Source organism: Salminus brasiliensis, chromosome 10, assembly GCF_030463535.1.
Source record: "Salminus brasiliensis chromosome 10, fSalBra1.hap2, whole genome shotgun sequence".
NCBI lineage: Eukaryota > Metazoa > Chordata > Actinopteri > Characiformes > Bryconidae > Salminus > Salminus brasiliensis.
Window position 1 is genome coordinate 29,691,367 of NC_132887.1, and position 17,172 is coordinate 29,708,538.

The 17,172-nt window shown below is 40.8% G+C and overlaps 1 protein-coding gene across 1 annotated transcript in view; it reads left to right on the plus strand.

Annotated features, from left to right (window-relative positions):
• The window catches only part of LOC140564362 (pleckstrin homology domain-containing family G member 3), a 62,128-nt gene that overhangs the window by 24,629 nt on the left and 20,327 nt on the right, over positions 1-17,172 (plus strand). Inside the window, exons 4-5 of the mRNA XM_072689754.1 lie at positions 8,213-8,700; positions 15,598-15,698. Of these exons, the coding sequence (XP_072545855.1) occupies positions 8,213-8,700; positions 15,598-15,698 (589 nt within the window). The remainder of the gene's footprint in view (positions 1-8,212; positions 8,701-15,597; positions 15,699-17,172) is intronic.

Genomic DNA, 17,172 nt, shown 5'->3' on the forward strand with positions numbered 1-17,172 from the left:
AGGCATCCACCTTTCAAAACTAGCCAAAATGGGTTAAAAATCCATGAGGCGGGCACGAGAGAGCTGTACGGCACTTCATCTAATTTGTAAAGATATGCTTTTGACAGAAATTCATAGGAACCTGCATAGGAAATGCAAAGAAACCTTTTTATCTGCTATAAACTCTTGGTTATGTTTAAATGCCTTTAAAATTGAACCAAAATATTTATTTATAGATTTGCGGTTAAGACACAAGGTTATTTAGGACGTCATTTTTTTTCAGTTTTCCAATCTTGTGTAAAAACTGTCTTTTAAAGGCAGTTATGAATGGGGAAGTCTTTTCCATGCTGTGAAGTGTGTGCGATTTTCTCTTTTAAGTGACATTGTCTTTCCAGATCTTCAGTCTTTCCACCACAGCACACTCTAAATACTACACTCACCTTGACCAGAGTTAATTATTAATGTGTTGGTTTGTTACTTGGGCTTTTATTTTTCCCCCTCAATGCCTTATCTTCCACCCGGAAGAACCCATGGCTTATTAGCATGAATGAAATCAGAGGAAGGATTCTGATATAGTATCAGATTTTATGATTTCTTATGATGTGCTATGGTATTTAACTCTGACAATTTTCATAATGGGGAAACCCCATCCCGATTCCTAAGTATAAGCATAAGAAACAATTGCACATATACAGTTAATGTTATACTACATAAGTGTGATACAGTTTACAGGTATTCACTTCAATTCCAGACATAACACGCTTCTTCGCTGTGCTCAGAGACATTACGGTTTTGAATGTATGTCTGGAGGCTAAACTAACATGACCCTAATTGAGTCATTTCTTTAACATAGATCTGCTTCCTGCTTAGCCCGGTACCCGTTGGCTTTGCCTGTCTGTGCACGTCTTAGTCAGATGTCTGGACAGAAGTGCTCATCACCCTCAGTCCAGCTGTTCCTTTTGCCTTTGCTGTGTCAGCTTTGAGATCTATGGAAAAGCATTTGTAAGGTTTTTGTTAAGTTAGCTTTTCATTCCTGCTGGGAAGGAATGTAAATTGCTCCTCTGTCAGGTGTGAGGAATTTTGTTGTTGGCTGCTGTTGGAATGTGGCCACCTGCTAAGGGGTGATTGGCAAAACACGGTGGCTAATAATTAGCTCCGTCTTAGCAGTAATGTGTTTGTCATATTTTCCATGTTGGCTTATCATGAGTGCCTATATCTTCTTTTGGAATTTTAAGACGTCACTGTGTACATGAATGTTTTAAAAATGTTGACGTGAATTTCTGAATAAGGTTTGATTGGGTATCTGTATTTCTTTTAGACTACCAGAATTTTCATGATGCAAAATTTGTGTTACAATATTCAGTTTTTTTTGGACAAGTTGAAATCAAAATAATGATGAAAAAATAATCAGTATTCCAAATATTTTACATTTTCACACAGAGTTTCGCCTCATCTCTTTATTTATTTATTTATTTTACTTTTAATGAAAGGCAATTGAAGAAATCCCCTGGTCATTTTGGAGCATTTCTGTTGGTCTTACAGTCATGAAAGTTATACATAACAGAACAGACAGTTTTCAATTTTGTCAGAAGGCAATCTTTTTAGATTTACCGAATTATCATAAATAAACAATGTAAGAAGTAACCAGAGGAGGGGATAAAACAATAAAAAGCAAGATGCATAAAACATCTGTTCATCCCTTATGTATTTTGTATAACTATAATTCATAACTCGTTATGTAAAGGATCTCTATAATATAATATAAAATGTTTTTCAGTTGTTTAACAGACTTCTGAAATAGCTTCAGCATTCTGTGGTCAGCATTGTGCCCATTTATGTATTGATTAAAAAATGTATATCATTTATGCACACATGCCTATTGTAGTCCAACAGAAATCTGTCTGGCTTTATTGCTTAAGAATTTCCTCATATTCCTATTGGACCTATCCCTTGTCGAACTGGAAATCCGACCTTATGAAACACTCCCTTGCACTAATAGTTTTATAGGCTGATAAAAAGGTAGCGGGTGGTTTGCATGATCCTCTACAGACAGTAAGCCTGCCAGCCTGGTTACTGAAAGGCCGCTCATTCAAATTTGTGGTTTAAAGCTTCTGACATTTGTTTAAAATCCAAACACGATGTGGCGCTGTGGCATCTTTCGCCAGCACCATAATGACTGTTATGTTATGAATTGTCTGTCTGACTACAGGCATTGACTGACTATGTTCTCACTCATGTATCTCTCGCTACCAGATGCCACACCGCTCTCCTGTCTTCAAGCTCCCATACTGTCTCCAGACCTTGCTTGTTAAAGGTAGCCTTCACTGTGCACTGTGTACAAACTTTCCCCACTGGTTATCGTTTGACCGAGTCAGTTCTCGCTTTGCATCTGGCATCCACTCTCGGGAAGGCTTATCTACATCCGCATGTGTTTACTGGTCATTCTGCATGCCTGAGCGCCACTGCCCCATGTGCAGCAGATGACATTCCACTGCTGTCTTCAAAGAGCAGATGCACCAGTATGTTTCTCAGTGGGTAATCAGAGTGAAAATAGAGTTTGTGGGGGGTTCCTCCTTGCCTAATATGTAGCCCTTTAAAGCAGACAGTGAATTTCCATCACTTTTTTGAAATAGAATTTGACATCTATGTAAACTACGTTTGGTTAAAGTGTCCAAATGTATCATTCACGCCACGCATACACAGTCCATATATGGAAAATAAGCCCTGCCCTTTTGAATTCACTGTTTCTTTAAGGTCAGAAAGGGCAACCTATTTGCATATCTCCACCTATTTAGTCTACCACGGTTTAGCCCCGCCCATTCGTACTGCAGTTCTCAGTGGTTCAGCTATGAGGGCTTTTTGAACAGCGCTCATGTATCTTTATGTATATTTAAGGTGTCATAACAGAAGCAGTCTGTTTAATTCTAAGGGTTTGAGAGGTTGGAAAATGATTGTATGTATATACAATATATGAATATGTATCGTGGCACCTGGTCATTCATTGTTTCTTCTGATATCAAGGGTGTTAAAAATAAATAGTTTATCCTGCTTTTGTTGGAGCGACTTTCTACTAGATTTTGGAGCATTTCTGTGAGTATTTGATTGCATTCAGCGACAAGCACGTTAGCGAGGTCAGGACATTGGATCATTAGCGTCCCATCTCATCCCAAAAGTACTGGGCAGAGCGCGCAGCTCAGTGCTGGGGGGGGGCGGCACGCCTGGCGTTAGGCACGGTGCTAATAGGTTCATGTTTATCTGCTCCAGAGAGTCCTACTCTATTGCCACTACTTCTCTGCAGCGACTAGACGAGCTGTGTGTGCGCATCTTTACATCTGTGTTAGCAATAAGTGCTACCTGAAGCAGCAGAATGCATTCATGTAGTAAGGGTGCCCACAAACATTTGGACATATAGTGTATATGGGCCTGTTTCAGAATGTTGCTCCATTTGCTGAATAGTTATTACTAAAGCATGGTGTATTTGATATTAAATAGTAATAGTAAATAGTAATTTGAAATAAAATATTTTTTTTTTACATTCAGTGCTCTTTGAAACAAGCTGTTGGAAACTGTTGGAAGTGCATACAGACATTTTTCAGGTGATACTACAGTTGTATTTGAAAAGATTGTGTGTAGCGATTTTTGCAGAATTTGGCTCAATATGATGCAGTATTTTTCACTTACAGCTTATTGGAATAAAAATGTATGGAAGTACATACAAATTGTCCTAGGAGCATCCAGTCTAGAACTTAACTAAAGCTAATATCTTAGCCCCAGGCAAGCTAACATGTCACAGTACATTGATACAATACAATATGCTGTGAAATGCTGCGATACAGTTTAGTGCAATAATAATTTATAATAATATAGCACAGTTTGAATGAACTGATAATGCTGTAAATACAGGCTTGTTTTGCAGACAGTGATATAATTTTATTATGGCAAATGATGATAAAATATACTGGTTAGAAGCTATGGATACAGAATCTAAATAAATGTAAATGTTATTAATTGTGTGTATCTTCATATCTCAAGTTATACTTTATATGAAGGATAAGTCCATCAAGTAAACTTGATTGTAGGGTTTTAATGTGTTTATATGTGTAAGCTGAAAACTTCACGCAGCACTTGATGTTCATTTGGGTCATGCCATGTCTTGCTAGCTTTTTCAGCATAGTTTGGTGCATGCCAGGCCTTGAGGCTGCATGAGAAATATTTATATTGTTTCATTTCTTACATCTCCTCAGTTGAATGGATTGCATTGTTAGACTGCAGCACTGCCAGGGCCTGCTTAGACCACACACCTCCATAGCTTTCACTTCTTTAGAGAGTAAGATCCTGCCATGGCAGTGCCTTGGGAGAGTTACCCTCAGATGGTTTGGGCTTCAAGGCAATTTTTTTTGGTGTGTGTGTGCATGTGGTTCAGTATTTCCTCACCGCAGTGTTAAGGAGTGTTTCTGCCTCACCCTGCCCAGCACGCCAAGCATTTCTACAGGCAGGAAGGAAATGAGAGTTTGAACTTGGTCACATCAAGCAGAAAATGGTGTAAACCTTGCCAATGAGCCATATCCAGAGCAGCTAACGTCCAGCGGCCGCTTGGAACGTCTATGCAGGATTGTACTGTGTACTGACTGTTTCAGCTTTCAAATGATGAGCTCAGCCCTGAGTCATGGAGAGCTGATAGTGGATGGCATAAAGCAGCCTTTCTCTGCTCGTGTGGAGGCTTGAGCCAGCCAGCTAACCTGTAAGTCATTAAACACACACCGGTTCTGTTAGGACATCATACTGATGTCACTAGTCGGCAAGTCTGGACACCGATTGGATGAGTAGGAGCTCGGAGGAAGGAGATAACAGTGCTATCTGAGGAATTTCTACTTCATTGGGTATCTGCTACATGCCATTTATAGGAAAAAGGGTCACATCTCAATTCAAAAGCCTAACAGTATGTGACATGGAGATATGACAATGCATCAAGGAGTTCATGATCTCTGATGAAGACGCTTTCATCTTAATTTTATGAACAGACATCTTCTGTTTGGTTTAATTAGTAGATTAACCAGCAAGATGGTTTCTTCTTTCCCCCCAATTTGTGTTAAATCTCATGGATATTGAATTGTGGAGACTATCGTTTTTATTTTGTGGCTGATATAGACATTGGTTTTAAGGGACTAGAAATTCCAACATCTGATTATATTTAGAATGTTACAAAGCAACAGTTTTAGTTGGCCCATTAAACCCTAGATTCTTTCACCAGTCCTAGTGCAGAAACTATTGGGAATTATTTGGGAACTGCTTGGTTTAGCATATTTTGTGGCGTCCCGCAGGGTTCTGTTGTAGGGCCTATGAAACTGTTCAATTTGAAAATAGTGTAGTTGTGATGGACAAACATTTTTAAGTAGTGTAGTTAAACACTGAAGCGAGGGGTTACATACAGTTTAATGGGGTTAAGGAGTGCTGTGTATGTTTACAGTATGTTGTGATGTTAACATGCTGTTGTAATGGTAAAATGTAGTTTTGAAAATGTTGCAGTTGTTATACCACTTCCAGTAATTCTCAGAGTGTTGTCGGCAATATTTACACTCATTTCATTGAAATCGTGGACCGTCGATATATCACTTGGGCCTTGTTTTTATACATTGTCAGGATGTGGGGACAACTTATTATTTACACTTTATTCATTATTTATTCATTCATACATATTATTGCAGATTTACTGGGGAAGCTGTACACAAACCACAATTCAACTTAGGTGCTAGCTGGGCTAACTAGGGCTGGGAAATTAATTCAAAAATTAAAATTAATTTGAAATTGACTTCAGAATCCTCTAACTGAGAGAAAAACATACTACCCCATGTGCATTCATGTGACTCCATCCTCTCCAGTCTATGACATGGAAGCAACATGGAAGAGAACTTGAGCAGCTTATGTCATCGTTCATTAATCGTAATCCAGGTAAAATGTTCAGTTATTCGTGATACTGGTTTAAGGTCATAGCATCCAGTACTACATGAAGTACTACTGTGTTCTCTGGAGAGTTGCAACTCCACCCAATACCGCTTGAGATGAGCTGGAGTGACGTCTAGAAATAATCATCTATCATCGGTACCTGACCATATGAATTTTTTTCAGTTTTGTGGCTGAATGCAATCAAATCCTCAAAGGATTAAACAGATTTTCAGAGTGGTAGGAGCTGTTAATGCAACAAAGATGACCAACTCCCTATTAATGCCCTAGATTTCATAAGAACTTTTGGACGAGTAGCATAGATATGTTTGTCCTGAGCATATGTGGAGACAAACACATGCACACTTCGCTGAGGTTGAAATGTGATCCTCTGTCATACCATTAGCTGGATGGTGACCTTCCCCTTTTTGTTTTGGACTGTTGGATGAGAAGTTATGCAGAATATTTTTGCTGAGTCTCACTGTCCTCTCTCTAGCCATGCAAGGGTAAATGAGAGGAGAAAAGCAGGCAGGGAGCACTTCTCATCTTCCCGGTTTTCCACATGCGCTAGCTCCAGATGGATGATCTCACCGTGTTTATTATGGACTTGAGCAGGGTTTTAACTCGACACAAACAAGACCCTGAGATCACAGTTAGCTCCTCTGTCTCAAGGCTTTTTCCTCCTGTTTCCCCCCTCTCTGTTTCAGCCAGCAACAGGCCCTGAGTGAGGAGGAAATGGCTGGGTCTTTTGCCAGAATGTGGAATGCTGTAATTAGGCCATGTCAGTAATCATTGTAGGAAACCTCTCCACAGTGAACTGCCGTGGGTTCTTTGGCTAATGGGTGGTAGTTACTGTACTGTAAGAGAAATTGCTGAGGAAAAGGGTATGAGTTACAGACTGCCTGACAGTGTGGGTTTTCCCTGCTGAGTGAAAGCTTTCTTTGTAAGCGTGGAGCCACTCGGGTGCTTGTCCAGTGCCAGTTTTGTCCTTTTCAGATAGGCATCACGTACAGTACGGTAAGCTGTATATGAAATTTGGGGGGGGGGGTGCCCAGATGCCCAGATGCCCAGATGCCCAGATGCCCAAACCAAATGTGGTCTATTTACAACCCTATTATTTTACCTCCGAATTAAATAAGCTATAAGTAGATAGATAGATTGTTGCAGCTTAATCAACAACAATTTTCAAAATAATTTCAAAACATTTTAATCGTTACATCTTAATTGTCAGTTGTCTTGTCCCCTTTTTTAATCAAAAATTCATTTCCTTGCACATAGGCACAATCGGTTCAGATGTCTAGACTAAAATGTTAATTTTGGAGGTGATTCATTGTATGATGTTTAGCTAAGAAACAATACATGATTCTACTACATACTGACACTGACACACCTCTGTGTTTATCTTGATGGTTACCAGAGAGTTTTCCAAAAATAGCTGCATTTTGAAGACTTTGGGTTTTGAGTTCCAGTAAATAATAATAGGTGTGAATAATAGGTGCAAAAGACTGGAAACCTCAACAGAATACCCCAAACAAACCAGCAAGCTTTGTCAAGTGAGGTTAGTTAAGTTGATTTGGTGGAAGTTGGCTTAATTAAATTGCCTGTGTTTATACAGTAGTGTTTACTAAACAACGTCGTAAACATAAGTGTTAGCTTGATTGTATCATGGGTGTAGCATTATTCATAATTTGACTCATTAATGACCTCAAAGGTTCTAGTGGCATTTTGGGTGAAAAAATGTACACGGGACAAAACCTGTCTGCACAGGATAAAACTGGGATTGGGGATTTATCACAGGGTGTGATGGAGACTATGTTCGAAAATCCCATTCATTCTTAATATGGGTATGATACCAACTACAGAATGCATGACCTCAGAAGTCTGTATGAGGCACAGTTTGTGTGTGTGTGTGTGTGGTGAAGATTGAGGCTGTGCTTTAGCTCTGAGCTCTGAATGCTAAAAGAAGTGAATGAACCGTGAGCAACTATGATGTGAGAGATGGCTTTTATGTGTAAATGTACATGTTTTAAAAAAATTTGTTTTTTATTGTTTTATTTTATTTTATTATATGCTTGCAATCCGAGCCACATCATTGTAGTGTTGTAAAAAAAATGGAATAATGTTAGATATTTTTCTAGCAATTAAGCATTTAAAGAACCTTCAGCATGTGTAATGTGTGGCAGTATCGTTAGGACAGGTATGGGCTGAAATGACGAAAAAAAAAAAAAGCACAACCTGCAAAAATAGACACCCTTTTCTAATGTTCTTCCCCCCTTTTCTCTTTTCACCACAGAATCTCCTCGCTTGTCCACGGACTCCTCTTTAAGCAGTCATGACCCGACCTTGGCAGAGTACTGCTCACTGTTGGGTGTCGAACACTCTGAGGATGAGCGGCCTGTGAGCGCTGTGTCCACCCTCTCGTCCGGCTCCTCTGCAGAAGGCCAGAGCAGCCCCTTTAGGGGCCCCCTCGTAACCCCGTCCCGGCCTTCCCCACCAGAAGGCCCCGATATTGACCTGGAGCTCAGCCCTCCGGAGGAATCCGCAACTCTGCTGAAGCCTGAAAGCAAGAGGCAGAGGCAAGACCCCTGTGAGGGCCAGAGCAACTACGACAGCGCAGCCTGCTCTGGAGCAAGAACACAGTCACAGAACTCAGACGTGCCTTCACCTGTCGCCACTGTAGCCATGGCACCCAATCCTCAACTCACCTATGTGGACCGTGTTGTCATGGAGATTATCGAGACAGAAAGGATGTATGTCAGGGACTTGTGCAGTATTGTGGAGGTGAGTAAAGCGATTTCTCTCATGCATTAAAATGTTTTTCTTAACGACACCCTTGTCAATTTTCCTCTTATTGGGCTAGATTTGCAACACTCGTAATGGTCTTTTAAGCAGAATATGATGAGAGATTCGTTTTAGCTCATTCATTTTAGCTGTCAGAAGAAAAAACTTTGTCCATACTAAACCAGTTGAAAACGCATCACATGACCATCCATGTACACTAGGCATGGAAGGCCCTATCGTACTGGAGGGCAGCATTTATGCTCTGCTCGTTTACAGTTTCTTTATGAAGTTCACAACAGTTGTACAGAACAAAACAAGCATAGGTTCTTAATGTTTGTCCATCACCTTCCTCAAAGTCTCAAACTGTGCCTTCAAACATCCAAATGAACATTCGGTCACTCTCCGTTCCTTGCAAAGTGATACTGCTCCTGTCGAAAGGAAGGAAGGAAGGTGGGCTGACTGTATTTGTGAATGATTGATGGTGTCACCCTGCACACATTACAGCTAAAAGGGGTTGTCTGTGACCTGGACATTGAGTTGTGTGTGTGGTTTCTCCTAGCCCATGGTATTTGCCTCATGAATATTTGCATGCCTTTCTATGCACTGTTTACATTCAACATACCGCAGATGCTGATTTAGCATATGAAGTCATACACACGACCATCGCAAGGCTACAGAATTCCAGTCCTAGTTCCAATCCTCTCATCTTTCCTGCTTGCATTTAGTCACTCCAAGCTCTTCCCTCACTGGAACAGTGGTCTTGTTCACCTCTAAATAAGCCTCTGAGACAGCTAGTGATTGCTAGGACAGTAAGAAAATAAAGCTGTAGAATCACTGAGAGGATACTATTAAGGCTACACAAATGAGTTTTCCTTTATTTGAGCCACCTGATGAAGATGAGGATGTTGATGCATCACAGATAACAGAAGACTGTTGTACCCTGTACAGCGTTTCTCCAATAATGTACCACCTCGTCCACCCTCTGACCACCAGCAGCCACGGACTGTGACAAACAACGTTCCCCATCCCCAGTTTGGAGGGAACTTGCCCAGCTTCACAACAGTTGCTATGAGAGAACACAGCTGTGGCTCAAACATGGATTGAAATGTTTTGTAAATGTGTTTTGTTTTAATTTAATAATTTGATCAAAATGTGAAGCTGGCCGTCTGCATGAGTCTGTTTGTATAAAGGTAGTATCTGTTAACTTTACACAAAAGTATTGGGACACCTGCACGTTCATTGTTTCTTCCTAAATTAAGGGTGTTTAAAAGAGTGTATACTGCTTTTGTTGGAGTAACTGTCTCTGCTGTCCAGGGAAGACTATTTGAGAATTTGATTGCATTTAGCACAAGAGCGTTAGTGAGGTCAGGATGTTGGATCATCATCACCCCACTTCATCCCCAGTGTTGGATGGAGCACTATCTTTACAGAGCATGCAGTTCTACTTGAGGGCTTTATACCATTCTAACCCACGCCTGGCATTAGGCATGGTGCCAATAGGTTCATGTTTGTGCTCCAGGGAGTTTTATTCTTTTGGCAACTTTTATGTCAGCAATGGGTGCAACTTAGAGTAGCTGACTCTTAATTAGAAGGGGTGTCCACAAACCTTTATAACAGTGTATGTGGTCTAGATTTCTATTGGTCCATGCATTGTGTAATTCTGAACAATGTAAAGAACAACTGCCAGATTGACGTTATGTAAAAAAAATCTACATTTGATTAATACTTATTTAACAATGTATAAGGGCTTTTACCCAAATTCCCAAATCGGTGCATCTCTAATTTTCATAGCTCTGTATTAGTTGCCACATTCTTTAATTCTACAATGATAATTGGTGCCTTGTCGTTTTTGTACATTACTGCAAAATCTGGGTTACATGACCACCCAAAAACCCTTCCCTGTCCTGTATCCTGTCTTTCACAGCCATGAAAATAATTTGCTAACCACTGCCAACTCCCCAAAAAAACCCTTCTTGTAGAAATAACCCAGAAATGTTTGTTTTTGTTTACAGCGAAACAATTTTAATCCTACCCACAACAAACAGGAGGCAGTGAGGTTTTGGAGCAAACCGCAGAGTTGCAGTTGTACTTCTCTCTTTTCCCCTGCATCACTTCATGACTCTTTCCACTCAGTACTGTAAAGTTAGCCATGATTGACGACAGTGCTGGCAAGACCCACTTGCTGCTGATTATGGGCATTCTTTAGGGGTTTTTAGGTTTCTCCAGGTGTTGCACCCAATGCAAGAATGTCTGCCGTAATTCACTACATATTCCAGCCCGCAGCCTTGCTCTGCTTCTTGTTCAGTTTGGACCACAAATGGGAAAGCTAATGAAGGGCTGCAGCTAAACCCTACACCACCACACTAAATCTAGACTTCTTCATGCACCTGTCAGGTGTTCAGTTCCCACAGTCCAGATGCACATCCACAGCTCGGAGTCTGGACCTCCGGGGCAGTGAAGCTTGGCTGGAGCCCTGACCTCACCACTGTCAGTTCCAGCTCACACGCATGCATTTTATATACATGTTCTTGCTATGAGTTTCAGTATCCAGATCTCTTTAGTATCTCTCCACCTTATTGTCTCTCCACCTTATTGACCTGGCAATGACCAAACCTGCTTCAAAAATAGCAGCTGCAACTAACAAATTTAAAATGTCAAATATCAAGCCTTACTGTGAGTATTACGATGAAGAACAGTAAGCAAGACAAGCAAGACAAAACCAGGGAATTCCCATATTATTAATTCCCTTAATTATTAATTATTAAGCTGTCCACACCAGCCCAGAGTGCTGTTTTTAACAAACGGCCATTTCTGTTTTTGACACAGGACTGCACTACTGTACGGCACATGCAAATGTGGGGAAAAGAGGGATAGTGCAGCGTCTCACTTAAACAGCAAAGCACAACAGTTGTCCTTCTTTAAGAATTAGCAAATGTAATGCTGCAACACTCCTACAGTCCTAACAAATCTAGTGGTCAGTTTTATGTAACCCAGTCTGATTAATACAGTAAATATTCATTTATTTACGTAGCGATTACTGCAGCAGTTCTTCTGCCAAGAAGTGCAGTGAACAGCTGGCTATGTTTGCCCAGCAACATAACAACCAAAGATGATTCTGTATAGACTTAATAATAATGCAGAAATGTGTATATTAAAGCGGTAAGCCACAAGAGGGTGTGTAATGTTTGCCCATAGCCATGGTGAAATCTTGCATGGCCTCAAGCAGCTTATTGCTTTTACAAAACGGAGATTAAAAAAAATATGAATTTGAAAAATAAAAAAATCCCCCAATGCCGTTTTATGGCTTGTACTCCTACAGGAACGCAGCTGTCATAATGTAAGTATGTCCAAATATTTGTGGACACCCCTTCTAATGAATGCATTCAGCTACTTTAAGTTGCACCCATTGCTGACACAGATGTGCAACTGCGCGAACACACACAGCTTGTCTAGTCCCTGTAGAGCAGTATTGCCAATAGAATAGGACTCTCTGGAGCACATAAACACGAACCGATTGGCATCATGCCTAATGGAAGATGTGGGCTAGAGGGGTATAAAGCCCCCAAGTTATCAAACATTGAGCTGGAATAATGGTGCTTCGCCCAATGCTAATAATAAGGTGGGGAGGTGGGGTGGTGATCATCCAACATCCTGACCTTACTAACGTTCTTTTCGCTGAATGCAACCAAATCCTCACAGCAATGTTCCAAAATCTAGTCGAAAGCCATCTCTGAACAGTGGAGACATGTATTCCAACAAAAACAGCATAATCTGTTTTTAAATAGAGGTAGAAATAATAAACATGCAGGTGTCCCAATACTTTTGCCCATGTTTATTGTGTGAATTGTGCATTTCGCATTCACATTCACATTTCACATTTATGGCATTTAGCTGACGCTCTTATCCAGAGCGACTTACAAGGTTACCTGTATTACAGAGGTGGGTCAGTGTAGTGTTAGGAGTCTTGCCCAAGAACTCTTATTGGTGTAGCGCAGCATAGTCACCCAGACTGGGAATCAAACCCCAGTCTCCCACGTGGTGTTGTAACCCAGTGGCAGGTAGTGGTGTTATCTGTTGCGCCACACCAACCGCCACACCAAATTTCGCAGATGGAAAATGAGCATAAAGTGGTTGTTCGCCCATTAGCTTTAAGGCTCGTCCTCGGGCTGTATTAGTTTTGGTGATCTGTGCTCCTATTCAAGAGCTCAACTGTAGTGGAAATTGAATGACGTATAGAGATGCATCACTAGCCATAACATTCAAATCAGTGGAGCTGTGAAACTCCCCCATGCAAATCTACATAGTTTGGCTGATTTAATACAGAATGTAAACAATCTTGCAGTACGAACTTTTACATAAAATAAGTATTAGTGTTAATAAAGCAGCTTTGCTTTATTATTCTGTACCCTGCAGAAACTGAGATCATTTCTGCCCTGTCTCTTACTTTACCTGATGTTTTTGGAAACACCATCCCTCACTGTTTTTGAGCAGTAGCTCTAATACGACGAGAAAAATGGAACTGTGCTTCTCATGGGTCTGTCTGATAACCTTAGTATGTGTTCCCTTGGCAGAGTACACCACTGCAAACCACCCAAATATGGCACTCCTTACTCTCCAGATTTGGAGAGCAAGAGCAACTTGGGATTTAACCCCCTTCCCCCAATATGACATCATTCAGTTAGTCTGCTTTGTTTTGATGAAGAAAAAAAAAAGCAGTAGTTATGGCAACCGTATGTGATGATAAAAAATAAAAAAAACAATCCCCTCACATCTCTGCATATTTGGATATTGTATGCAAATAACATCAGATAAGAGAGCATGCTCCCAGTCGTTCACACTAGGAGAACATTATGTAGCACTAAGATCACTTACATTGCTTTTCACATGGGTCACTTGACACAGTTTATTGAAAGTTAAATGAATTGTTAATACAGACGATTTTGTGCATAAAGTCATGCTGATACAGACCGGCTTCAGGTACTGTTCTCCTCAACCATCAGAAATGGGGATAATGAGCACAATATTTAAAGATATTTTGACAATACATGTAGTTCATCACGATACATAGACTGAAACTGCATCCGTAGCAACAGATTCTTAAAAACTACTGTTCTAGCTACTGTTTAAACAGGACTAATTACGCTCGAATACAGTTGGAGTGTCCTTTAAGCACTCATGCTTTCCTCAGTATGCTAAGAAACACACATTGTGCATCACAGTAACATATTTATCACGATATGATAAAATGTCAACTCATTGCCCACCCCTACTCAGAATGCAGTTGATCATTCACCTTGAAGTAAATGGGCTACAGAAGCATAAGACCATGTCAGGTTTAAGCTTCTGTCAGCCAAGAACAGAAAGCTGAGGCTGCAGTAAGTACAGGACACCAAAACTGGACAATTAAAGACCAGGGGAAAGGCAGTTTGGTCCAATGAATCTCGATTTCTGCTGAGGCACACAGATGATTGGGTTAGTATTTGGCCTCAACAGCAGGAATCCGGTAGGCCCGACCTACCATGTGTCAACAGTTCTAGCTGGTCTAGATGGTCTAATGGTGTGGGGAAGCATTGCTTGAATGCCAGGGTCTGTTTGAGTGAGTATTGTTGCTGAACGTCTGCATTTCTTCATTACCACAATTTACCCTTTTTCTAATGGATACTTCCAGCATGATTAGTGTCAGTCTCAGTCACCAGAGTCCAATAGTTGAACGGGAGATTGACAAGCATCTCAATGGGGTTGTTTTAAACATCTTGTGGAATCCATGTTATGAGGAATTGGGGCTCACTTCAGATCAAATTGAGGCCCTCCCCAGTATGTATGTAGATGAGTGTAAAAGAAAGGGGTACAAAGCATGTTGAGGTCTTTTCTAACTTAAAAAAAAAAAAAAAAAACCCAGAAAAAGTTTTCAGACCTTTCAGAATGTCTAACAAAACTTAACCGCCCAATGTTGGAGTTCTGACAAAGGATATTTCCCATTTTCTTTTTATTATGTGTGTTATGTGACCCTGGCCAAGTCCGGAATTCAGTTTCCTTATTTGCACAGTGGGCTCTGGAGGTGTGGTGCAGCTTGATACTGCTTGCTGGAGCACTTTGTACAGGAGTGGAATTCCCCAGAACAGAAAGTGAAGGAGAAAGTGTTTTAAGTGAGTGTGTGGGTATGTGTAGTTAAATGTGTGAAAATGGATTACAGCACACTGTATATGGCTGCAGTAAACTGACTCTGCTGCAGTTTATAGAAGAAAAAAAATGAAATACACAAACTGATCGCGGAACAAAAAACTGTTTGGTAGGAAATGTAACTTTTCACATCGTTCTCCTTGTCTTGAAAACAAAGAAAGAAAGGCATGAACAAACTGAAGGAGCCAAACTGATGGATCTCCAGGAAGTCTAGCTGTGAAAACATTCTGCACATACCTTGCCGTTGTTCACACTTGTTTGGAAATAAGCAAGATGCCATAGAACAGGAGCGCGGCTTGCGATTAAATATGTGATGAAGTTGCTGCTCAGATGGTCTTGATATTCACTTGGTCTACAGATGCCTTGGTTTACAGCTTTTGCAGAACACCACTGCCCTCTGTTGCCATGTTTCAGGCATTGCACTCTGTACTTACTGTGTGTGAAGGAGAGGAGATTACGTGTGGACCCAGGAGAGGTTTTCTTCTAAGGACTCTTTTTAAGGAATTTCATGTTTGTGATGGTGTTTCCGCACAGTAGAACAGCGCACCACCACTCCAGAGTCTGATCAATCTTTTTTAAAGTTTTTTTGCTAGATGATTTGCCATACATTTGCATAGATAGGCTAAAAGTTCTCTCTGAAAGCTTTTCTCTGCTTACTGTGTTTGTTGAAGGGGATAAATATGGCATGTGCTTTTATCTCCTGTTTCTGTTTTGCAGGACTACTTGGCTTATATCATAGATGCCGCAGACTTGCCCATTAAGCCTGAGCAGGTTTGCTCCTTGTTTGGCAACATTGAAGTCATCTATGAATTCAACAGGTAAGAATCAGTCTCCCCTATTACGTCAAATCAGAAATAATTCACTGACTGTCCCAGTCCCCAGAGCCTGATGATAATTGGCCAGTGCGGCTCCTCTGTTAGCTGACCTTACAGTAGCTTAAAAGGTCAGCTAAAGAAAGGGCAAGTGCAATTAACAAGCCATCATGTCATTTAGAGGAACTCTTGGGGTCGGTGTGCTCGGTGGGTCAAGAAGCTGCACGCTAATTGGACAGGCACGTCAGCCTTTAACTCAAGCGCATGATTTGGACTGAGATGAGGGTGAAAGCCAAGTGCAGGTCAATTAGAAATCTGAAAGCTATAGGCTGTAACATTTGAGTGAGTGAGCGAGATAGACAGGAAGTGAAGGAGAGAGAATGCAAGAGACATTGTGGGCCTGTTTACAATTGGCATTAGGATGCCGTTTTCCGTCAGCGGATCACATTTCGAATTTCGCTTCTCTGCATCAAAAGCCAGTTTTAAACACCCCCAGGATGCATTGTGACCAGATTACGATCGGATCCTATAAATCACATTCAGAGGTGGTCAGACCACCTTTAATACAAGTGTAAACGGAATGCACTTTCCATGATTATATCAGGCAAGCGGAAATACGACTGGTAAAAAAGGTTCATGCAAATAATAATTACTGTGGATCTTTGCTTCTTTCAGCTCCCTCGCTCTCTCTCTTGCTTTATTTCTGTGTGCGTTCATGCTTTTACCGCTAGATGAGCGCAATACCACTACCATTGTTCCACAGTGATGTAGAGGAACCCCTGCGGTTCCTTTAAACTGTTCACACTCTCCTGGAACAGGACAATTTTAATGAGAAACCGTTATTTACAGGAAGTGTTTTTTATGCTGGAAATTCAAATCGGACGCTGTGGATGCATTTTAATGACAAGTTTCAGACTGGTTTCTGTGCAACGTCATCACAGAGATGCACGCACAACCAGGGGGCAGGAAGCAACAGAAAGCAGCACTTTTTTACGTTAGAAAGCAAAAATGACAAGTTGTTGTTATGCACTTAAATGCACCAACCACAGAGAACAAATCCCACTCAGACACTGTATTTTAGTGTGAAACAGTGTGAAATCTAGGTAGATCTAGGTAGGTGTGAACAGGCCCAGAGAGAGAGAGTGAGAATCCAAGGGAGACAACAAATCTTATTTAAAAAAAAAAAGTCACTCCTTTTAAAGACCCTCCGAACCCCAATGTTCTTTTTAAAAAAATACCTCAAACCCAAAACCCAGTATTGTGGTGGGCCTTATCAAGCTCAGCTCAGGTAACAGAGGTCTATTTGTCTTCCTCATCATTTCAAAACAGTCTCTTCAGAATTACTGTCTACCGATACCTTGTGCTTTACTTCACTTCACTAAAGATTAAGCCAAAACCTATCACTTTACAATCAAAGCTGGTGGAAAGCGGTTTCAGCACCTGCTCATTGCCTTCTATTATACAGTAAGGGTTTTTTGAG